We start from the raw sequence: 25,710 nt of genomic DNA on the forward strand, positions 1-25,710 counted from the left end.
CTCATTTGTTGTACCTGAGGCTGAGCAAAATTACTACAATTCTAAAAGCTGGAAGACCTTGTAGCAATTAAGACCTAAAGTGTATACAACGGGTCTTCAAGTTGCAGCCTTTCCTGGGAAAGTGCGCTGGGTTCTGATGGCGGTAGGGTCTCATCGCAGCAAGCGCTTAATCCAACAGGACAACAGACAATCTCAGATTCACCCGCACAACTTTCCCTTCAGTTCTGGTTCCCTTTGCTGTCTGTATAAAATGGTTTGCAGCAATTGGGAACGCCATGGACTTGAGTAGACGACACCCCTTCGCTCAGCCAAGCCTTCAAAATCCATCCCTCTCAACAGAAACAATTAAACGTTAAGCCATCAGGTTTCAGCCTTCCCCCCTCCCCACCTGTCAAGCCTGCAGATGGCCTGGTTTTAATCAGTCTGATTTCATTCAATAAAATACTCATTAAGTCAATTAATGAGACTTTGGTGTCACAAGCTATCAAGCATGACTTGGTGGGCTGCTGGTTCTTCTGCAGCCTGGCCCCCACCCCATTGAGCCCCTCCCTGCCTTTTTTGCCTTCACTGGATGACCAATGAATTGATTTAGCCAGTCAAGTAAAATCAGGAGCAAAATAGATCAATGGGCATTTTCACAAGAAGGAGGGCTTTCTTGGGAATCTTACCTGGTTTTAGGGGAGGTTGTTAGCCATTCTTCATGTTTCTCAAATGTTATTAGATATGCAGCAATTTCCTGAAAGAGGGGAAAAAACAGGGGAGGGTTAGATTATGAATGAGTGAATGAAGCTTATTAATTGCACCGCACAAGCATCTCACAAATGGCGAGAAAATGAAAAGAAAAAGCATTAAAAATCAGTGCTTTCATGTCTCTAAAAGCCATTTCACTTGATGAGAGCAGGGATTGTGGCAAATCATCAGGTGTCAGGGGACTCTGACATCACCAAAGAGTGGGGCATCATGACTATGCATCTTGATCATTCACCAGGCCTTACACACACACACACACACACACACACACACACACACACACACACACACACACACCAATCCAGTCCAATGCCTCCGCAGCCCCTTCTGCCCCCCCCCCCCTCCAGAGAGCAGAGCCCCAAACTGGGGACTGGGACATCAACAACCAGACACCAGAAGGGTTGGCCACACTTTCACTGTGAGCTCCTTTGGGGGCCAATCAGGCTATAAAGTATTCAAAATACATATTCAAAATAACTTCTGAACAGACAACCTTTGGCTCCTCCTGTCCTTGAAGTCTATCTTGCTCCAGCTGGTCACAACAGGAACAGAAGCAAAGAATTATTTATCACATTCACAGACCAATAAAATTCTGTGCAGGAAATAAAATAATCCTGCCAACCAAGAAATGGCGCCCAAGTTTGCAGTCTTTCCTCCTGCTTCCCAACCCCTTTTCCTTTCATGTCAGGTCTTTTATATTGTGAGCCTGGTGGCATACGCGATGGTCTAATCGCTGACATTTGTCAACTGTTCTGGGAAACCTGGTACTTTTGTTTGTTTGTTTGTTTGTTTGTTTCACCCAAAGAGCAGGCTAAGAATACTTAATAAAAGTGTGTGTGTGTGTGTGTGTGTGTGTGTGTGTGTGTGTGTGTGTGTGTGTAACGTGCATGTCGTGGTCTCCAACTAAAATTCTTATATTGGTTTCTCCCAGGATTATCTGATCATAGAATCATAGAATCATAGAGTTGGAAGAGACCACAAGGGTCATCCAGTCCAACCCCCTGCCAAGCATTCCAAAGTGGAACTGAGGCCTCGGTCATTTCAGTTGCTATTTCCAAATTTTGTACAAAGCGCACTGCAGGTGTGTGGTTTGTCACGACTGAACAGGCTCCTTTCTTTCCTCTACATCTTTCCCCTCGCTGCCAGGTGAGCAGCCTGCAGGTAAGGTGCTGCCATGATGTCAAGCGGGGAAGACGATGTGGTGCCCTGAAAATGTTGCTGGACACCTTCGGGGGGGGGCAACACCTTGGCTATCATTGGTAAAGAGGACAGGAGGAACAGAGAGCAGTGGCGAAACGGGCACTCCAATTCTGGAACTGAATCCAAGGGGCCCCCTCTGAAGCAAGTCATGCGACCCCCTTTTGATCCCTTGGGGACTCTGCCCTCCCTCTGCCTGCCTGGCCCCCCACCCTCCCCATAAATCAAGCCCCAGATGACATTTAAACTGTGCAATCCCCTGCTCTGTACACTTCCTTTGTCCTGCTCAGAAATGAAAAGCCCTTTTTGTTTAGAGAGAATAATTAACAGCCAGAAGAAGCAAAATACTGCAAGGACGGGGAAAGGTTTACAGTAAGACAAATGGTTTCTTTGCAGGGTTCCTAACTCTAACGAGCAGCTTAATCAACTGAAACTTCAGTTGACTGAGTGAGCGGTGCCATTTTTAATCAATGGGCTGAAAGAGCTAACGGAAAGCCGCCCTCGATAGTAAGTGAGCTTTGGCGGCTGCCGTTCCTGGGGGCTTACTGTAACTGGGAACAAAAAGGGAAGCTGTGAGAGGGGCCTCTGCGCTAAGCTTTCCTCCGACATCTCAATAAAGGGGCAGGCACTGAGACTTTTGGATAATGTGCAGGTCTAAACGGCTTGGTTAAAACGCCGGTGATCCATCAATTATGCTGATGGACATCTCTGGTTCTCTGAAGCCACAGACACATTTTCATGTCAACAGGCATGAGAACAAAATACAAATCGCCACCGGTAAGCGTTGTAAGAGATTTAATCCTTCATCTTTGCAAGGCAAGAGGCGACTCTTCCCCTCCCCTACCACACACAGAGATAACGATCCCAGTCAGGACACCCAAAATGAGAAGCAACAACCCACGGCCCCCTTTCTGAAGCTAACTGGGTATCTGTTTGCCGACTTGGATGACATACAGATAGAATTGCCAGAATTGTCATGTTGTTTACTCGTTTTATTAAAATAGTTCTATAGGGCCAGCTGTGCAATGGGGTGGCAGCTATACACACACCACAGTCGGGGGCTGCCTTATGTGCACAGGGAGCATGTTCCACAAGGTGGACCCCAAGACAGGTTGCCTGGCCCCCTGTCCTGTGTAATACAGGATTGTCCCTTATTTCAGTATAAAATGCTGTATCCTGTATTGATTCAATACAGGACACAATTTGATCTGCATTTCCCCTATTCCTACTCTGCTGCTGAACTCTCTCTTTCTTTGATTCTCACTTCTTTCCTTTTCTTTTTCCTCCTTGCTCCCTCTCTCTTTATCCTGCCCCCAAGGAAAAGCCAACCAGGGTAAGCCTTTCAAGTTGTGCCTTCCACTTCCTGTAGGCTGTAGCTATGCAGGCGGGGGGGGGGGAGAGAGAGCCAGGTTTTTTGCCCTGGGTGAAGCCTCCAGAGGGGTGCCACTGGGGTTCTCAGCCTGTGTGTGTGAGCATGCAAATGCAGGGGAGGGGTGTCTTTGACCCGGGTGAAACAAAGCCTAGTTTCACCCCTGCCCTGCAGCTTTGGCTAGGTTAAGAGGACCGCCCGCAGGGCTGCAGCCTGGGAATGCCGGGCCCCATCCCTCAACGAGCAACAGAGTCCGAGTCTCTGGAAACAAGCGGTTTCATGTCAGTATAGCTCAGAAGCTCCAGTTCGGAACATAGTTATCTGCATAATATTTGAGAGAGGCGGGTGGAGGAAGAGAAGCTCCCCAGAAGACTTGCCCTCCACCCCCCCCACCCCAGTATTTTCCCTCTCCTTTATAAATTTGACACGTGGAACAAAACTCATCCCATCATCAGAATATGCCCTCCTATTTATTTATTTATTTATTTATTTGCCGGTATTTGCCCAGGCCTGCATGTATTGTATGGCACAGTATTGAATGAGTGTGAAAGGTCATCTATTTCAGTTCTGAATAGCAAAGCACAAAGAGATTTACAAATTCTTGTGTGTGTGTGTGTGTGCATGTGCGTGTCAAATTCTGGAGGGGCCATCCATTCAGGCTGCAATAGATTGTATTGGATTGCTCTGAAGTCATTTCAGCACCAGGTGAAATGCACACACACACACACACAGAGAGAGAGAGAGAGAGAGAGAGAGAGAGAGAGAGAGAGAGAGAGAGAGAGAGCGTCCTTTTTTCCTAGGAGGATGCAGGGGTACGCATAGCCCTGAACATGTTGTGAATCTAAGTTTGGCCTCATTGAGGGGCAGTATTTCAATAGGAGTAGGAAAATGAGAATACCCCTAAACATTATTTTAGGGGGGGGAAGCACTGCACGCACCCCTCGATCGCTCAGATCTCCTGCTTCTAACAGCTCCCAGTTCGTCCCTTCCACTGACTGCTCCTCAGTGTCCCACCACCAGGCTCCAAGCTCTAAGGTAGCTGTGGAGCCCTCTGGGGGGGGGGGAATTTTGGGAGGCAGGCTCCCACTGCTCTTCTTCATCCAGCCAGTCTGAGCTCTCCCTGGGGGGGGGGTCTCTTGCATACTGTCAGGGTTGTTACGACTACTCCTGAGTAACGACTTTCCACATGCTTGTCTTTCAAAAGTCTTTATTAGTGCACATTATTTACAGTGTAAAGAGCTGCTGGTTTCATGTCTCCTCATTCCGAATCAGAATCCAGCACTGCCCCTTTTCGTGACTTTGACCAACATAAAAGCCTCGGGACAGTGAATCTCCTCCCCTTCCTCCTCCTCCTCAATACCAGTGTCGGGGGGAAGGCTCTACGGTCTGCCTTCTGCCTGTCCCCCCTTCCCGCCTCTCTCTCTTCCTGCCTGTGGAGCAGGGGCTCTCCAATGCTGCCAGAGCCCTGGCACTCCTTCTCCGTCTCCTGACTCACCCCTTCAGACCCTGTACTTTCATGACTGCTTGGAGACGGGCTGCTACTGATGAGAGGGGGGGGGTTCTCTGAATCCCTCCCTCTTACACATACCCTCCAACATTTCCCCGATGAAAATAGAAACATCCCATTCCATAATGGTAATTTTACTATTGATACCCCGCACATCTGACTGGGTTTCCCCAGCCACTCTGGGCAGCTTCCAACATATATAAAAACATAATAAAACATTAAACTTTTTTAAAAAACAAAAACAAAAAAACCTGCCCTATACCGGATTGCCTTCAGACGGCTCAGGGGTCGGATAACTCCATACTCTCCAACATTCCTCCAGTGAAAATAGAGGCACCCTAAGGAAAAGTGGGACATTCCGGGATCAAATCAGAAACCGGGACGGCTGCTCTAAATCAGGGACACCCCTGGAAAATAGGGACACTTGGAGGGTCTGTTCTTGGGCTGGCGGATCCTCGCTCTCTTCCTCAGCCAACTGGGCCCTGACACAAGCACTGCTACACCCTAACACAGTCTAGTGCAGGCTTCTCCAAACTTCGGCCCTCCAGATGTTTTGGACTACAATTCGCATCAGCCCTGACCACTGGTCCTATTAGCTAGGGATCATGGGAGTTGTAGGCCAAAACATCTGGAGGGCCGCAGTTTGGGGATGCCTGGTCTTGTGCATTCAGCAGTGGGATAACTTCTGGAGTGAGGGAGCAGGGACAGACACAGGCCAAACGTGCCTGACACCAGTAGCAGCTTCAACCCAGGAACAGTTTGTGCCATGAGAACCTTGCCTTTTAAGATCCACATCTCTTCTTCTCACATCCCAGTGTAGGTTCTGGAGAGAGTCTGACCTGGGTGTAGAAACAGCATCCCTCCCTTCCCTTGCAACTATCACCTGGAGTCTCCTTTGAGCCCACCCAAAAGCTTCTGAACCTGCCTAACAGAAACATGAGAACAGGTTTGTTTCAAAAGCAAGGGTGTTTCTCAAACAAAAAATCCCAGATCCTTCCTATATGGTACCAACTCTAGACAGAGAGAACCCTACACTTTTTTCTCCAACCAGCTGGCCCAGGCATCTGCCAGAGCCACAAAATACAATTAGAGTATTCCCAAACGAGACACAAAAAATATCTTGTTTCCAATAGTCTTAGTGTTAAGGCTCATACTTCATATCCTCTGGGCATTTCCGTGGGGCCAGATCTCTGTGTTGTGTGCTTTATTAGGGCTGTGCGGATGCCGTAATGAATGGCTTCTGAGCAACATGGTTACCCAGCAGAGACGTCCTCCCATTCTGCAAACGTCTATTGAAAAAATTACAAGAATCGCGTATCCAAAGGGTGCAGCCTTAACCCTACCTCCAGCAGCAGCAGAAACTACGTCTTGAGTTCTGCCACCTTCCCAGGGGAATGTGTCACCAGATACTGAAGGGGACCTGCAGATGGCTTCTTTACTGCACATTCACAAGGTTTTCTGCCCATGATGCTATCGGGGCAGTCACACGCGACCCCACGCTCAACACTGCTTGTGTCTGCAAATGCTTTTGAGATGGTCACACTGCTGCACTGCCAATCAGTGCACATTCCTCAATACCCTCCGACATTTCTCCAATGAAAATAGGAGAAAACAACAATTTTGTTCTTTATACCCTGCACATCTGACTGGGTTTCCCCAGCCACTCTGAGTGGCTTCCAATAATAATAATAATAATAATAATAATAATAATAATAATAATAATAATAATGGTAAAGGGGCCCCTGACCATCAGGTCCAGTCGTGTCCAACTCTGGGGTTGAGGCGCTCATCTCACTCTATAGGCCGAGGGAGCCGGCGTTTGTCCGCAGACAGCTTCCGGGTCATGTGGCCAGCATGACAAAGCTGCTTCTGGCGAACCAGAGCAGCGCACGGAAACGCCGTTTACCTTCCCGCCGGAGCGGTCCCTATTTATCTACTTGCACTTTGATGTGCTTTCAAACTGCTAGGTGGGCAGGAGCTGGGACCAAGCAACGGGAGCTCACCCCATTGCAGGGATTCGAACCGCCGACCTTCTGATCAGCAAGCCCTAGACTCTGGTTTAACCCACAGCTCCACCTGGGTCCCTATTAATTATGAATAATAATACTAATAACAAAGCATTAAACATTAAAGAACTTCCCTATACAGGGCTGCTTTCAGATATCTCCTAAAGGTTGTACAGTTACTTGACTCCTTGGCTCAGGGCCTAAGGGAAAGTGGGACATTCTGGGATCAAATCAGAAACCGGGATGGCTTGACAGGCATATGTCAAGAATGCTTTGATGGTGTTTCCTGCTCGGCAGGGGGTTGGACTGGATGGCCCTTGTGGTCTCTTACAACTCTACAATTCTATGATTCTGTAAATCCAGGACCGTCCCTGGAAAATAGGGACACTTGGAGTGTCTGACCATAATCTCCTGCTGAAATCCCATCATTTTTGATGCTACAAATGTTCCAGCTTGTTTTTGTCCCGATTTTGTTGTTCTACAGCCTCTCCAGACAGCAGTAATGTGGTAGTAATTTGCAAAGCATTGCAGCACAGCAATTTGGGCAGAATAAAAAAAAAACATGTTGCAGGAGATGCCCACAACAAAAGACTGGCCCAGAGGGGTCCCAAGCCAGATGAACCAAAACCAACTCATCTTAAGTTGATCCTGGAGCTGGACTCTGGCAGGAAACCCCAAAATTCAGACCTAAACATCTGCAGAAGTGACCCAGGAAATTCAAGGAGAGTTTCGTGAAATGGTACACCCCCACACCCGTTCCACTTTGCTTTTTCCAAGTCATTCCGCCAATTCGTCAGCACATTTATTTCGGCGCCTCCCAAGTTCGGTAAAGCCTAAAGGCATCACGACGTCCCATTTTCTTAAAGAGATAATCCTCTTAAAGGCTCACTGACCTAGCAGCTCCGCAGTTATGCAATCAATAACAATACAACTTAAAAATACCAGACGGTGGCAAAGCCATTTCCCTCTTCCAACATGGCATCATGATTTAGCTCCATCAATTAAAACAACGGTTAAAGATATCATTCCACCCGTTCTTCAGCAAGCCCACCTGGGAGGTAAGTGGATGGTGAGCCCAAATAGTCACAAATGACAGAAATAGTTTCTGACGTCTTGACACTGAGACATAATGGGAAAGTTAGGACCATTAAAAAAAAAGACCCTACCATTTTCCCCACCCCCAATAATAATAATTAACTCACGTTTGACACCTGACAACAAAATAAAACATTTCATAGAGGACAAGAGTATGTTCAAAAGCAGCATGAGGTGGATAAACAATACCCCAGAGCCAGTGTGGTGTGGTGGTTGGAGCGTCAGAGACCAGGACCTGGGAGGGACCAGGTTCAAATCCCCACTCAGTCATGAAGCTCACTGCAGCAACCTTGGGCCCCTCACTCACTCTCGGCAAGGTCGTTGTGGGGATTAAATGAGGAGAGGGAGGGAGAACCATGTATACCACCAGGAGCTCCTTGGGGAGAAAAGGTGAGCTAAAAATAAAAATAAATTGCTAAACAAATTTCAACTGTATGGTTGCCTTAAAAAAAAAAACCTGTGTTGTCTCATTAGAATTTGCATTTCCAGAGATGGGGGAATCAGGCCATTGTTATTTCTCCTTTCCGTCAGGCCTTGGAGAAACCTGGACCCTGCAAGGCACCATCCCTTCCTTTTCCATTCTCCCTGAAAATGTTCACAAGGGGCAGATGCAGGGCTTGACCAGGAGCCCATGGTTTGTTCTGCCACTCCCAGGCAGAGGCGGAGGAAGGGGGTGCAGTGGGGCGGTTCGCCCCAGGTGTCAGCACAGAGGGGGGTGACAAAACGCCACGCAGCAGTCACCACGGGGCCTGCAGTGCACCCAGGCCATGCATCTCTCCTGGGAGTGACACGGTGGCTTGGGCGCCCGCAAGCTCCACCCCACCCCAAACATTCCTCCCACTGCCTCCCCCTCAGCTGTAGGGTGGCTGAGTGAGAGGAGGCAGGCAAACTCCTCGGAAGCCCTGCGGAGCGTCCTGCCCCGGCTCACCCCGCCCCCATGGGCAGCTGGCCTCGCCCCTGGGCCCAGGGCACGCCCGCGGCCCTAGGCACTCAATTGGCTTGCTCCACTGCTGCTCCCACTCCTCCCACTTTATTGACCACCTAGCCTGACGAAGAGTTCCGGGTGGCTCTAAAGTTCCCACACTGTTTTGTGACATTTTGGTTGACCTAATCAAGAAATCACCTTAAGAACGGATTTTCAAAATAGTAATAAGCAGGTTTATCTGCTCCAGAGTGGACATTTTTTCACACTTGTTTACTTCAGGGTTCTTGGGGAAATGACATTGATTTACATGAAAATCTTACTTATGCTTTTGCTCTGTAGTGTTTGGGAAACGTATTCCAGGTGGAACTCACCATATGGTTGAAGAAAATACTGTGTATTAGGTGGAAGGGAGGAATCCCTCTAGTTAACAGCTTACTGGGGCCTGGAGAGATTTTCCAACAGTCCACTTCAAATTTGTTAAGATGTAGATTCAGCAAAGTTAGTCTAATGAACGCAGATTATTTTCTTTAATTGCCATCCACGTAGGAACAAAATGGGTCTACCGTCTGTCGTATCTAAACCCATCCTGGAGAAACTCAAACTTGAAAAGTTACAGGATAAGAGAGATCACACTGACTGGAAAGAAAGACATGTGTCCACCCTGACATTTTTGCAAACGCAAACAGTATTGAACGCCGTATTGCCTATAAGCACCCCGATGGCATCATGAACACAAATCACCCTGAAAAGGACGTCTGGAGATGCCTCGGAATTTAAAGAGCCTAAGTTCATTAAGGCTAAGCCTGTATTTTCTTAAAGGAGATGGTCCTCTAGAAGATTATTGACCTAGCAGTTCAAATTACACAGTAATACGACTAAAAACAGCACACTATGACAGCGCAGGTTTCCTCTTCCAATATGACTTCATTATTTCATACTCGATAAAACGTGGAAACAGCATAATTGTGCTTTATTGCACCCCAACCTTTTAACAAAATATTGCAAGGCGGCTTACAGAAATGTCAAGATACAGAAAAGACAAGATAGAGTCCGGCGTTGAATAATACCAATTCACAGCAATTTAAAACAGCAGCAGAGAAGATACGTTCTCTTAAATCCACCCACTTGAATAAAATGGTGAAGAAACTGGGAAGACTTCCCTGGAAATCTCCATCCTGATGGGGGAGGCTTGAGTTGTGGCCTGGAGGGAAACAACCCTCTCAGAGCCTTTGCAGCCACCTTCTGGACCAGGGCAGTCTTCAAGGGCAGCCCCCCACAAAGCGCATTGGAGTAATCAATCTAGAGGTAAAGAGCAGGAATAACCCAAGCCAGGCCTGTTTCCCCACTCCTCTATGAACGAATGCAGTACATGATAAGAGTTGATGAAAAACACTCCTGGCTTCTCATTAGACTTTTATGTGAAAGGTTAAATTTAAAAGTTTCACAGCGGTGATAGATGCTGCTTGAAGAATTGCTGGTGGAGGTGGCGATTCCGAGCCAGTTGGAGAGGCTCAGCAGCAAGGTCTGACATATAAGCCATAAGACACGTCCGCACACACCTAATTACAGTATCTAATGGAATTTCCTGTACGTAGGACATGGTGATGTACATGGGCTTTAAAGGGAGGGAAGAAAGAGTCAGGTCAGCACTGTAATCTAGGAGGGCTATATAGAGCCTCTACTTTCAGGGGCAGTCTACCTCTGGATATCAGACGTTCAATTCAAGGGCAAACAAGCAGGAGAGGGCTGTTGCCCTCGGGCTCTGCTGGCCCATCGGGAGAAGCAAGATGGTGGACTGGATGGGCTTTTGGTCTGATCCAGCAGCTGGGGTCCTCCTCTTAAGGCAGAGAAGGATGGGGCAGCCCCCCCTGCACTGATACAAAGGTGTGAGCAGAGCCTACCTTGCACCCGTCCCCTGCACAGCTTGGCTTGCGAAAAATAGTGTGTGATCCCCTCTCCCTCCCCACCACCACTTCCTCCCTTGCCAAGCAAAGCTCTGCTGGAGAATATAAAAACCGAGCAATGCGTAATGGCCTTATTACGGCGCTGGGACCGCTGCGTCCGCTCCTGGTGCCGTAGTCAATCACAGAAATCCTACAGAGCTGCTTCCGATGCAATTTATATATTCTATCAAACTCGTATAAAGGGATCCCGCTCTTGGAGAGGTTACCATAAAGGGATATCAATGTTATGAGAGAGAAATTTATGTTCTTTTTTGCCACATTAGAAAAAAGCACACACCAAGGGAGGGGGGACGGCAAGGGGAACAGGGCGGGGGGAGAGAAATGAACTGCTTAGAGAGATTAATGGCTGTGAAAGCCCCTCTGAAGCCTGGCTTTATGGGGGCCTTTTGATTAACGCTTGGCCAATTGATGGTCAGCCTTGGAAGTCATTAACTCCAATGTGGTTTTTCTACCTTATTTGTTCAATCAGGATGGCTTTTTATTATTCAAAACCAGGAAATCGAGACAAGAGGCCCCTCGATCAAGCACATTCAACACGCTGTATACATTTACAGCCTAATCCCAAATTATTAATACTGTTGGGATTTCAGTGGCTATACACAGATTCTTCTCCAAATGTAATAAGGGTCCCTACCCTTAGTGAACTTCTTTCTTTTCTTTTTTTTTAAAAAAGTGTAATCTTTTTTGGCATGAGCCATGTAGCCTGAATAGCTCAGTTGGCTAGAGCATGGTGCTGATAAGGCCGAGGTTGCAGGTTCGATCCCCGTATGGGACAGCTGCCTATTCCTGCATTGCAGGGGGTTGGACTAGATGATCCTCAGGTTCCCTTCCAACTCTACAATTCTATGATTCTGTGTTTGGGGACTAGCTGTTCATTCTTCCATAGGACCACCTCCTTCCCACTTCCATGAGTCAACAAGGCCATTGTGATGGCCAGTGCTGAGTGCAAGAGGGGATCACCTGCAAGGATCCTACTAAGTGTTCTAAGCAGAAAATTAAAAGTGGCCAGCAAAGTTTCCCAAGGGAAGGTCTGCTTTGCAAGGTCTATGGTGCAATCCTCCATTTGCCCTTGAGACAGTCATTGCAGGAGGATTGTGGGAAGCAGTTTACTTTCCAGCCTTCAAATGCAGAACAAGGTCCAACAAAGAAATAGTGCGTAAATTTTCTTTTCTTTCCCCCCCCCCTCCTCCATCCATATCCCTTTTCCTTTTGTGTTGTGTGTTTTACGGGGTTGTCTTAACACTGGCATCTTGAGAAGGGTTGTGAATGTCCTCTCTTTCACTTGACAAATCAAATCTCTGGCTGTCTGCATTCCTGGAGGCTTTAAAAAAGAAAAAGAGAGAGTGGGATAAAAAAATACTTTAACAGCAATGGTGGCTTCCAGGCTTCCGCTATTTTGAAGGCAGGGGGTGTCAGTCCTATACCAGCAAACTCATGTTGCACAATTAAAGTAGATTTGGAAGTCTTGTGAAACCAAATCCCCCCCTCTCTCTCTCACACACACACACAACATTTTGCAGTAAGGAAAGTACAGTCGTACCTTGGAAGTCGAACGGAATCCGTTCCGGAAGTCCATTCGACTTCCAAAGCGTTCGGAAACCAAAGCACGGCTCCTACAGCCAATCGGAAGCTATGGAAGCCCCGTCAGACATTCAGCTTCCAAAAAGAGTTTGCAAACCGAAACAGTCACTTCCAAGTTTGCAGCGTTTGGGAGCCAAAATGTTCGAGAACTAAGCTGTTCAAAAACCATGGTATGACTGCAATGCATAAATGCACTGGAAAGTGTGGGATCACAATTGCTTGATGCTACATTGCATTATTACTGTCATCATCATCATCATCATCATCATCAATTAGTTGCTTTTTGACCCAGGTAACTCAAAGTGACCTAAAATAAACAAGCACATGCATTTAAACCAGCATCAAGTAAAACAAAGAAAAAGCTAAAACACAGCCCTTTTCAAAAAAGAAAAAGGCAGGTATTGGAACATCCCACCCACTAATGGAGACCACAGATAATTAAAACCCACTTAGGCCTAAGGGAAAGAAATGGCTTTGCCTGGCACTTAAAGCTATGTAATGATGGTGTCAAGTGAGCCTTCCTGGGGAGAGCATTCTATATGCCACCACAGAAAAGACCCGTTCTCATGTTGCCACATTCCAGACCTTCACAGCCACTGTCTACTCACTGCAAAGACTCAGCTGCTGTCCCCCTTCTGGTAGCCAGTGTGGTGTAGTGGCTAGAGTGCTGGACTAGAACCTGGAGGACCAGGGTTCAAATCCCCCCTCATCCATGAAGCTCACTGGGTGGCCTTGGGGTAATCACTCATTCTCGGGCTAACCTACCTCACAGGATTGTTGTGAAGATAAAATGGGTAGGAGAAGTACGTAGGCCACCTTGAGCTTCCTGGAGGAAAGGTGGGACATGAATGCAACATCCTATATAATAAAGTCCCTGTGTCCCTGCGTCCAAGTTATCCCGTGTGTCCCTGGGTCACTGCGCATGGGCCCCAGGGCCACAGGGATTGGACAGCAGAGACTGCACGCGCTCTCTCCCCCCCCCTCTGCCTCCTCCAACCGCCGCTCCCGGCCGGACACCGCCTCACTGCAGGGCACGTCAGGGAAGCGAGGGTGGAGGCCGGCGGAGGCCTCCTCCTCACAACCCTCCCTGGCCCATAAGAGGAGCGGCAGGAGGCCGCGAAGCAGCGGCGGCGAGGTAGGCATTTGTGTCCCCCATCCTTCCTGTCGGCGGCTGGAGGAGAGGAAGGAAGGAGGAGAAAGCAGCGCTTTCTCTTCCTCCGTTCCTGTCCCCCTGCCGCCGACAGCAAGGACAGGTCCCAGGCTTCGGAGAAGCACTGCGCAAGCGCTTCTCCGAACCCTGGGATGTCTCCTTGCTGTCGGCGGCTGCGGGAGAGGAACGGAGCAGGAGAAAACAGCGCTTTCTCCTCCTCCGTTCCTGCCCCCCTGCCGCCGACAACAAGGACAAGTCCCAGGCTTCGGAGAAGCGCTGCGCAAGCGCTTCTCCGAACCCCAGGATTCTAGCGCCCGTTATTGAATGGGCTGAAATCCACTAGTATAAAATAAGTTTCAGCAAACAGTGCCCCTCAACATGCATGAAGATATTTATTTCCATAAGGACTAGAAACTTGTAGAAAGTGAAGATTATAGGACCATAGGAAGCTGCCTTTTACAGAGCAATCTAGCTTTGTATTGTTTACACCAGGCATCCCCAAACTGCAGCCCTCCAGATGTTTTGGCCTACAACTCCCATGATTCCTAGCTAGCAGGACCAGTGGTCAGGGAAGATGGGAATTGTAGTCCAAAACATCTGGAGGGCCGAAGTTTGGGGATGCCTGGTTTACACTGACTGACAGTGTCTCTCCAAGGTTTCAGGCAGGAAGTCTTTTGCAGCCCTGCCTGGAAACGCCTTCTAGGATTGAACCTGGGACTTTCTACACTCAAAGCAGATACTCTGCAACTGTGCTCCAGCCCTTCCCTAAGTTATCTGGGTTTTCTGTGCAAAACCCGACCCATCCTCGTTATTTTACGTGTTTCGCAACTATAAATGCAATTGGATGTTTGCATGCTTTATCAATTGTTATCTTTGGGGATTTTGTGCTTTTGAATATATATATATATATATATATATATATATATATATATATATATATATATCATTGTGCACCTCTGAGGGTGTTTTCATTCTCACAAACCGCACACAGGGTAGAAACAGTAAAATAATGAAATGAAATTTCCCGCCGGCTTTAGAGCTGCAGTGGCGGCTCTTATCGTTTAGCTGCGCCACCCTCAACTTCCCCAGTCTCCAAAAATGTCCCAGAGCTTATGGTGCTTATTGGGGGGGGGGGCGGCAAGGGAGAGAGAACTGAGCTAGCAGAGGAGGAGGGGAAGAAGAAGGAGAAAGATTTTGCAGACCTGGAGATAACAAAGATGTCATTAAAATAATAATTAAAAGACAAAGCTGCCACGTGTGCAGTCAGGGTTTTTGCGATAATAAACCACATTTCGATGTGCATTAAGCCCCCTAATGATCGGCTCTCTGTGTGTCTTACAGGGTCAAATCAATGTCTTCGCAGAAAAAGGGAAAAGAAGAAAAGGAAAATCAATTAAGCCCCATCCATTGTCCCTTCCAGGAGAGGCTCATTGTTTGCGTTTGTCTCCTATCTCCCCATTTGTCACTTGCATTCTGCCCAATTTTGCAAACAAAAGCCAGGATGTCAGTACCAAGGTCACCAGAGTCGGATCTAATTCCTGCACAATGTGGCTATACCCCCCCTTCCTTCCTTCCTTCCTCTCTCTCTCTGTGAAGATTGCACTGAAACTGCAGCATGAAAGGAAGAATGAAAGAAAATAAGAAACAGAGGGCAAAAAAAAAGAAGTCTTAGTGCCGCCTCAGAAATCAGTATTGCAGGATTCCTCTCTCCCCTCTCCCCTGGGTCTCTAACCACTACAGGGTTCCAGAAGGGTGCCACTGCCACCTCTCTTGTTCCCAGAATCACAGGATTGCAGAGTTGGAAGGGATCACAGGGCTCATCTAGTCCAACCCCCTGCAATGCAGAACTCACAAATGAAGAATCCCTGACAGATGGCCATCCAACCTCCATTAAAAAACTTCCAAGGAGAGCCTACCGCTTTCCGGGGGATCCCTTCAAATTTCTTTTTTCTTTAGGGTTGCGGCACAACATCCAGGTCCTTATCCACAAACACAGTCAAACAGTGTTTACATTTTGCTACGAGAAGCCTCCCTAGGCAGGCAGTATACTCCTGAATACCACTTGCAGCCAACCATCAGGTAGGAGGCAATCCTGGCCCAGAGGGGCAACTCCTTTGACGTGCATATCCCTGGGGGAAGATATGGGCAGCACTAGGGGCCGGGATAGGGGACCCAGGTGGCGCTGTGGTTAAACCACTGAGCCTAGGGCTTGACGATCAGAAGGTCAGCGGTTCGAATCCCTGTGACGGGGTGAGCTTCCGTTGCTTGGTCCCAGCTCCTGCCAACCTAGCAGTTCGAAAGCACGTCAAAATGTAAGTAGATAAATAGGAACCGCTACAGCGGGAAGGTAAACGGCGTTTCCATGTGCTGCTCTGGTTTGCCAGAAGCGGCTTTGTCATGCTGGCCACATGACCTGGAAGCTATACGCCGGCTCCCTCGGCCAATAATGCAAGATGAGCGCGCAACCCCAGAGTCGGTCACGACTGGACCTAATGGTCAGGAGTCCCTTTACCTTTTTAGGGGCCGGGATAAGCCTTCTATGTTATGGAGAAGAGAGTGCAGAATGAACGTGCTTGCTCATTCTGTTATTTCAGGGTTCTGGAGATGCAGTCTATGCTGTGTCCCACTCCTGCTGAGTTCATAGGAATGCCAAAAGCTGGATTATGCCCAGTCAAGGCACTGACCCTCCAAACACATGGACTGGTAGTGACTCTTCAGGGTTTGCGGTAGAAGCCTCTCCCAGGGCTTCCTGGAGATGCCAGGGACCTGGGGCCTTTAGCACCAATCACAGCAGATGCTCTACAACTGACCCACGGCCCTTTCCCCAGTTGAGCCAGGAGGACTTCTGAATTTACTGCAAGAATGCAGTGGCCCATGTACACTTCCCTCCAACTTCCAGTCCCATCACATAGAATCATAGAATCATGGAGTTGGAAGAGACCACAAGGGCCATCCAGTCCAACCCCCTCCCAAGCAGGAAACACCATCAAAGCATTCCTGACAGATGGCTGTCAAGCCTCCTCTTAAAGACCTCCAAAGAAGGAGACTCCACCACACTCCTTGGCAGTAAATTCCACTGCCAAACAGCTCTTACTGTCAGGAAGTTCTTCCTAATGTTTAGGTGGAATCTTCTTTCTTGTAGTTTGAATCCATTGCTCCGTGTCCACTTCTCTGGAGCAGCAGAAAACAACCTTTCTCCCTCTTCTATATGACATCCTTTTATATATTTGAACATGGCTATCATATCACCCCTTAACCTTCTCTTCTCCAGGCTAAACATACCCAGCTCCCTAAGCCGTTCCTCATAAGGCATTGTTTCCAGGCCTTTGACCATTTTGATTGCCCTCCTCTGGACACTTTCCAGCTTGTCAATATCCTTCATGAACTGTGGTGCCCAGAACTGGACACAGTACTCCAGGTGAGGTCTGACCAGAGCAGAATACAGTGGTACTATTACTTCCCTTGATCTAGATGCTATACTCCTATTGATGCAGCCCAGAATTGCATTGGCTTTTTTAGCTGCTGCATCACACTGTTGACTCATGTCAAGTTTGTGGTTTACCAAGACTCCTAGATCCTTTTCACATGTACTGCTCTCAAGCCAGGTGTCACCCATCCTGTATTTGTGCCTTTCATTATTATTTTTGCCCAAGTGTAGTACTTTACATTTCTCCCTGTTAAAATTGCCCCTTCTCAGTGTTATCGGGGTGCACACTTCCACATATTATCCCTCCCCAAAAGAAGCCACTTTGATGTATATATATTGGTATGTGCACCCCCAATCTCTGAGCAGCAGGAGAACCCAAGAGGTTCCATCACTTACCCAGGGGTTTGTTTTCCCTGGAAGGAAGGTGGATGGGGGCTGTGGCACCTTTGGAATATATGGTTTTATTCGCACATATATACAACTTGAAAATAGGATGGAGCGCCTCACAGCATTAACACGACCCCTAACCACAGATCTTGAGTCCGGCCATAGAGCAAGGCAAGCCTCTGTCTCTCCAACTTCCAGCATCAGCCAAATCTCTGGGTATTATCCTTCCAACTTACAAGGTTATGTGGCTTCCAACTAGGTGGAGGGGGGATTACACCCCCCCATTTGTCTCTATGGCAACCTCTTAGGCATGCAAATAGTAGTACTGCCAAGGCCATTCCCTTCAGAAGGACTGGTTCGGGCTTCCTCTCATAGAATCTATCTCCACATACAGGATCACAGGTTTAAAAGGGACCCCCAGGTGTCATCCAGACTGTCCCTCCAAAACCCATTGCACAAAGATCCTTTTGTCTGAGCGTGCTGAGCGTTTTCTTTCCCTTTTGTGATCCCCTTCCCCCTGTTATTTTAGCAATGCCTGCAGGCTCCTCCACACACCTGGCTGTAGGAGAGGGAGGCAAACATGAATGAACGAAGCAAAGCCTGTGGCCAACTAAGCATGCACAGCACAGAATGAAACAACAAAGGATTCCTAATGCATCGCTTCCGCTTCAGAAACAAGCCCAGGCCATTCAGAACTGCAAACTCCAGGGGAGAAGTGACTAGGGAGGAGGATTAAGGAAGCATCCACCCCCTAGCAACCAAGAGGAGAGTGGGCAGAGAGGAGCTATGGGCTGGAATCTTGGATGTCTGAGATCCAAGTACGCTGACAATTGAATGCAAGTGCACAGATCAATCCTTTGGCAATGATCATTTGGGGGGGAGCAGCAGCAGCAGCATCACTGGGCTGAGAATAAGGCTCCCCCCACCCCTCTCGCGATTCCCTCCAGCCACACTGGGTGGTATTTCGGTGTGCAGACAAGAATCCCCCGGCGAATAGCAAGAGGCCGAGGGTGGTCATGCAACAGGTTGTAATAAATTGCATCCTTTCATCTCGGCTCCAAGCGCTGATGGGTTCTGACAGCTGAAAGGATTGTGCAGGTATATATGACTGAACACAGCACGACGTAATTCGCCTCTTGCCATCGCCGCCGTTTCCATTAGTCATTAAAAATGAGGAGTTCAGGAGGCTGTCTTTGCAGGTGTTCTCTCGGCCCGTTTTCGGAGCAGCTTGAGGTTAGTCATCTGCCATTTTTTGCCCTCATTCCAGGCAATCAAAATGCAGCCGGCAGATGGATCCGTCCGAGCCCCCGATATGCACAGCGCAGATTGTGTTGTTGTTATTGTTTCTAAGCATCAGCTGAAGAGGACCCGCTCTCTCGCTCGCTATTCAGGGCATCAGCGTTAAAGCAAGGCTGGCTGATGATTCAAGGCCACTGAGCCCTCTTGCCGCTGCTGTCGAGGAGGCGTGTGAGGGGCGTTGACGGATGGAGGGGCCGGCTGCACCTGCATCTTCTCTGCCAGTTGGCACCCCTTGCCAAGCACTTTACTGAAACAAGAGCCCTGAAAGTGCCAACGAAGCAATTCCACATCACCCCCAAGCCCCCCAAAAAGCTCTACCACGTTTCAAAGCTGGTAGATGGCACCTGCCCATCTCATTCTGGGTGCTTACTCCGATTGAATGCGACTTGGGAGCTTCTGGGTCCAGGACCACCCAACACAGATGGTACAACATAAATTCAAAGAGAAGCCCCTCCCTCCCTCTGTGGCTCTCTCCACATATTGCCACCAGACAGCTCCATTTAATTGGCTAATAGCAACTCAGTATAAAGCAATTAGATAATTTATGTTGAAAAACCTCGCTTACGGTGCTCGGGGGCCCCCCGCTTCCTTCCCCAGCGGACCCCGTTTAGTGCAATAATTTACACTTTGTCACTGCGGGTGAGATGCACTTTAGACAGCGGAGCTGTTGCTTTTTATTATTTCTGCATTCCTTACATTTGTTGATTGGTCTGGATGCACCAAAGAGAATTAATAACCACAAGCTGCTAAGTGACGAACAGGAGACGACATTGTTTGGCTTGTGGACAGCCCATGAAGCAGAATGTTGAACCTGAATGCTGAACTCATAAATGGAAGGACTTTTTTGACACAGCACATAGCTAAAATGTGGAACTCACTTCCACAGGAGTCAGTGATGGCCAGCAACTCAGATGGCTTTAAAAGAGGGTTGGACAAATTCATGGAGGGTAAGGTTATTGATGGCTATTAAAGCAATGACAAACCTAGACAGCATCTTAAAAAGCAGAGACATCACCTTGCCAACAAAGGTTTGTATAGTTAAAACTATGGTTTTCCCAGTAGTGATGTATGGAAGTGAGAGCTGGACCATAAAGAAGGCTGATCGCCAAAGAATTGATGCTTTTGAATTACGGTGCTGGAGGAGACTCTTGAGAGTCCCATGGATTTCAAGAAGATCAAACCTATCCATTCTGAAGGAAATCAGCCCCGAGTGCTCACTGGAAGGGCAGATCGTGAAGCTGAGGCTCCAATACTTTGGCCACCTCATGAGAAGAGAAGACTCCCTGGAAAAGACCCTGATGTTGGGAAAGATTGAGGGCACTAGGAGAAGGGGATGACAGAGGATGAGATGTTTGGACAGTGTTCTCGAAGCTACCAACATGAGTCTGACCAAACTGCGGGAGGCAGTGCAAGACAGGGGTGCCTGGCGTGCTCTGGTCCATGGGGTCACGAAGAGTCAGACACGACTAAACGACTAAACAACAACAGCAATGATGGAGTCAATGTGAGATTATGGTTGGTTTTTCTCAAGGTCATGAATAATCCTTTGGCTGCCATCACCACTCTCCCACTGCTGCTGCCCTTGGTGGGTTTCAGCTACACTCACCACCCAAGCACAGCAGAAAATCCCCAAAAGAAGAAGGGAACACTCATCCCTAAACACTGTCCCAATAAAGAAGCAACTGCAGAGTTGGACAGGGATTCCAAGCCAGAAACAGAGCAGCCTCTCCAGAAACCACCTCCCTCTGCTCTACAGAGGAGATCTTGGAAACCACTCTGAGCTCCACGTCTTATTAATTTCACCTTTATGAGCAATAAAAAGCCTTTTTCAGAAGGAGAACTGTGGCCGCATTGGCATTGCTTTTCCGCTGCAGCTTTAATGACATGCAGGCCCCCCTCCCCCTTTCCTAATTCTCTTAATTAAATTCCCCATTTTTAATAACCGCAACATAGGAAGAGGAGGAAAATCTTCACCTGTGTCTCTCATCTGCATCTGGGAAATCCGAGTTTGAAATATAAATACTGATGCGAAGAGACATCATCCAGCTCACCTCCAATTAATGGAGACGTCTTTATCCAGCGTTTGTGCTGGGGGGCAAGTGGGTGTCATCCCCTCCCCTCCCCCTCCCCCCGCATCTGAACATTTCTTTCTCAAACTCATCTGTGATAACCAGCAATACAGGTCCTTCACATCAGCAGGGACATTATTTGAACATACATTGTGTCATTATTGCACGGTTCTAATTGCGTTATTGGTTGTATTTCTTCTTCTGTTTGTAAACTGCATTGGACATTTACAATATAAAGCAGCACAGGAGTGCTTTGGAATGAAACACACACACACACACACACACACACACACACACACACACACACACACATGAACCGTGATTCCGAAGCTGGAAGGAAGCTTTCTTTCCCTTGGGGTAAAAGGTGCCAAGTGGAAAATATGCAAAACTGATCTAGCACCAAGCTTCCAAAAACCCTTCAGTTCTGACAGGGCGGGTAGACTTTGGCCTTCCAGATGTTGGCATACCCCTCAACTGCCCCGAGTTAATTGGGACATGCCTTTGCAATGCATTATCCTGAAGATACGGCCTGGCTTCCAAAGACCTCCTGAGTGGATGCCGCACAAGCTTGCAGACCCCGCGATGGCCAAGGAACTGTGCCTGCTCGGCATTTGCAGGCGATAACACTCCCTCCGTCACTGTCCTGGAGGTGTCTTCACAGGTTGGCATGGCACACGTGCCTCCTGGCTAAGCTGACAGTCATTTATGCCAGATGCAAGACCGACTTTTAATATCCCCAACAAATCCAGCTCCATCAGCCCAAACACGGGGCTCCCATCACAGCCAACCTCGTGAGCAAGCCCAGGCAATTACCGCCATCCCTTTCCCCTGTTGTGACTGAATTAAAGGCACAAATAAATTAAAACTACATTTAAAATGTATTTTTTTCCTAATTGAAGAAGGATACACCGACTAATGTCCTACCTAATTAGACAGAAGCGGGATTTTTATTATCAACATGTGAAACCATCCCTAATTGACTCATTTAGAGGCTCTGCGGCGGCATCCGGAACCGGCCCACACTGCCAGCAAAGAGAGAGAGAGAGAGAGAGCCACAGGTGGGCAAAGGGAAGCTCAGCACAGACCTTGGTCCACTGCCTTGCAAATGGAAAGCAATCCAGGTGCAAACAGCCCCACGGTGCACAAACACACACACATTCTCCGCAGCCACATTTCCCCTCCCAAACATCATGGCTCACAGCCAGCTCAGTTTATGGCCATGCATCAGCATGCATGCAGAAAGAGCAGATGCCAACTGCATTGTGGAAATAACACATTTCATTAAAACAAAGAAAAATAAAAGGGCAAGTACTGACAGCCAAAGTGATTGCCAGTCATCCCAGAGTCTTTCTGGTCATTGGCCTGGATTCTGGAAGGTGGGACTAGGTATTTATTTATTGCATTCTTACACCCACCTTTTACTCCAAGGGGCTCGAGGTGGTGTGCGTAGTTTTCCCTCCTCACCATTTAATACCCACCACAGCCCTGCGAGGTAGTTTAGGCTGAGATGCAATGACTAGCACCCCAGGTCACACACTGAGCTTTGTACCTGAGTGGGGATTCGAACCCATCTTAAAGAATCTTCACTGGCTCCCAATACGTTTCCGAGGACCATTCAAAGTGTTGGTGCTGACATTTAAAGCCTGAAACAGCCTCGGTTCAGTATACCTGAAGGAGCGTCTCTGCCCCCATTGAATCAGCCCAGACACTGAGGTCCTCCTCCGAGAGTCTTCTGCTGGTTCCCTCACTGCGAGAAGCAAAGTTACAGGGAACCATGCAGAGGGCCTTCTCGGTAGTGGCACCCTCTCTTCAAATGTCAATGAAATAAACAACTGACTTTTAGAAGACATCTGAAGGCAGCCCTGTTTAGGGAAATTTTTAAGGATTGGTGCTTTTTAGATATGTTATAAGCCTTCCAGAGTGTTTCCCCAGCCAGATGGGTGGGGTATAAATAATAAAGTTGTTGTTGTTGTTGTTGTTGTTAAGCTTTGTCTCCCAGGTCCTAGCCTGGCACTCTAACCCTCCCAGCCCTCAAGACTGGTTAGCCCAGGGGTAGGCAACCTAAGGCCCGTGGGCCGGATGCGGCCCAATCGCCTTCTCAATCCGGCCCACGGATGGTCTGGAAATCAGTGTGTTTTTACATGAGTAGAATGTGTCCTTTTATTTAAAATGCATCTCTAGATCATTTGCGGGGCCTGCCTGGTGTTTTTACATGAGTAGAATGTGTGGTTTTATTTAAAATGCATCTCTGGGTTATTTGTGGGGCATAAGAATTCGTTCTCCCCCCCCCCCCAAAAAAAATAGTCCAGCCCACCACATGGTCTGAGGGATGGTGGACCGGCTCACAGCTTTAAAAGGTTGCTGACCCCTGGGTTAGCCTGCATAAGACTTCAGGGGCTCCAGCTCCTTCCTACAGCTTCCCTGGGCAGCAGGGCCTAGTGTGCTGTCCAAGGTCCTGATCTGCTTCCATTAGATGCCTCAAACTCCCACAGAGTTTCCTCTGTTTGCTAGCAAGACCTGCAGGCAAGTTTGAACACACTTTCATGAGAAGCATCCTGGTGGATCAGACTAAGGCGCCACCTTTCTCCAGGTGCTTTTGGGGAGCTCCCAGAAAGCTTTGAAAGGAAATAGCTTTCTCTCGCCATAGTCCCACCCACCCTACCCCCCTTATTGAGTTTCTCCTTTTTAACCCCATTTAGAATGTGTCTAAGCCAGTTGCCATGTTATTGTTAGAATATATAAAGCAGCAGCAGTAACTTGGGTCTCTATAAGCAAATTTCCTAAGGCAGAGAGATCTCAAGTCCTGCTTGTGGGCTTCCCAGAATTTGCATCTAATTGGAAACTGCCCTCTTTGGCCTGGTTCTGCTGCTGCTGTGGGGTTCTTCTGATGTTCTTATGAAAGCTGAAAATTCACACGTTTACATTTCTAACCCAACCCAAAGTCGGGGCAGCACACATAGCTTCATGCTCTACAACAGCCCTGTGACATAAGGTAGGCTGAGAGATAGAACAAGAGGCCCACTTTATTTCCATGATTTTGTGTTGTTGTAAAGTGTTTTTAATGTGTTTTGATGCTGCAGCCTGACCTGGGTGAAGGGTGGGTAAATAACAACAACAAACGAACAACTGGGTTGGGGTCATCTCACAAGGCAGGAGATGGACCTGGTTATAGGGACTGCATTACTGAAAATATATTTTACCTTTCCCTGATTCTCTTTCTTATTTTTTCCTTCCCTACCCCCACTAACTTTCCGTTTCTCTCCCTCGTTTGGGCTTTCCTCTTTATTTGATTATATTTCTTTGTTCTGTGCATGTCATTATGAATCGTTGCTGGAAGTGCCAACGGCTCATAAAAATCCATCATTTTGAATTAGGAGGTATTTCTTTTCTTTTCTTTTTTTACACAGAGGATTTGCAATCTCAATAGGTGTGTGTTGGAAGGAAAGGGGAGGCTGGAGAATTTTAAAAAGACCAAAAGAAAAAGAAAGAAAAAAGAAAAATTAATTTATCCATGTATAGGAGTGATTCTATTGTTTGACAAGTTTCTATTAAAATGAATATTTAAAAAATAAATAAATCAAGATTTTAATCCGGTAATAAGAACATAAAAGGAGTCCTGAGGCTGGATCTATCCAAAGGTCCAGCAAGCCCTGCAAGGAGGTCATGAGGACAATAGAAGCCTCCATGTTCTTTGTCTCCAGCACCAAATATTCAGAGACCTCCTGCCATTACACCACACAGGGCACATACAGTCGTACCTAGGTTCTCGAATGCAATCTGTTCCAGAAGTCCAGTCAACTCCCAAAACCGTTTGAAAACCAAGGCGCAACTTCCAATTGGCTGCAGGAGCTTCCTGCACTCAAGCGCTAGCCGTGTTGGACATTCAGCTTCCGAAAAACGTTTGGAAAGCAGAACACTTACTTCCGGGTTTTTGGCGTTTAGGAGCCAAAAAGTATGAGTACCAAGGAGTTCAAGAACCAAGGTTTTAATGCACTTCTATCCCACATTTTCCTCCAAGGAGCTCAAGGTGGCATTTATGGTTCTCCCCCCTCTCCCCATAACAACCTTGCGAGGTGGCTTGGGCTGAGAGTGAGTAAGTGGTCCAAGATCACTGCAGTGAGCTTCATAGCCAAGCGGGGATTTGAACCCTGCTCCTCCCAAGTCCTAGTAGTCTGACATTCTAACCCAGACATCCCAAACTTCAGCCCTCCAGATGTTTTGGACTACAATTCCTATCTTTCCCGACCACTGGTCCTGTTAGCTAGGGACCATGGGAGTTGTAGGCCAAAACATCTGGAGGGCCGCAGTTTGGGGTGCCTGTTAACCACCCTGGTCTAGATCTTCTCAAGGAGATAGGACACCAGCTCCAGAGTCCACCAACCACCTTCCACTGAGGACTACATACTCGTAGGTGGCTCCTTCCACCCACTTCCATTTATGTAACAGGGCAAGTCATTAGATTTTTCCCACAGCAGGAAGTTTCCATTAATAACAAAGTCCTATTAAGTATCTGTTAAAAGGTCTGTACCGCTAATTTAGCTGGAAAAATTGAACAGATTACTCTTACCGGTTTCAATTAAAATAACATGATGCCTTCAAACTGATACCTTAATTGGACATTATAAAATGACATTTAGGAATCTGGAGCTCCGATTAGCCAATGAAGTCATCTGACTGTGAAGACACTTCCCCGCGGCCTCATCAAGTCCTCGGCTGACCCTCCTGACATTGAGAGAGACCCCATTTTTCATGACGGGGGAGTTACAAGGGCTTCCCCATCCTTCGTAACCAAGGCTGGAGTGAGAGGGCCTACCTTTGAGGAGGAGAGCCATTGTTTCCTCATGGTACCTTCACTCGTCACTCATAACTTGTGGTCCCCTCTGACCAAATCAGGTTTCTGAAGGACTATAAGAACCTGGAAGATGAAAGCTAGATGCCTGGGTTCACCACCAAAGGTTAAATGTGCAGACAGAGTCAACATGCA

At 47.8% G+C, this 25,710-nt stretch overlaps 1 protein-coding gene across 2 annotated transcripts in view; it reads right to left on the minus strand.

Moving 5' to 3' along the window:
- Positions 1 to 25,710, minus strand: part of CAMTA1 (calmodulin binding transcription activator 1) — a 671,800-nt gene that overhangs the window by 475,939 nt on the left and 170,151 nt on the right. For both annotated transcript variants that reach the window (XM_060276129.2, XM_088671772.1), the window contains exon 3: positions 669 to 736. In XM_060276129.2, the coding sequence (XP_060132112.2) occupies positions 669 to 736 (68 nt within the window). The remainder of the gene's footprint in view (positions 1 to 668; positions 737 to 25,710) is intronic.

This window comes from Zootoca vivipara, chromosome 6, assembly GCF_965207765.1.
Source record: "Zootoca vivipara chromosome 6, rZooViv2.hap1.1, whole genome shotgun sequence".
In the NCBI taxonomy this organism is placed as follows: domain Eukaryota; kingdom Metazoa; phylum Chordata; class Lepidosauria; order Squamata; family Lacertidae; genus Zootoca; species Zootoca vivipara.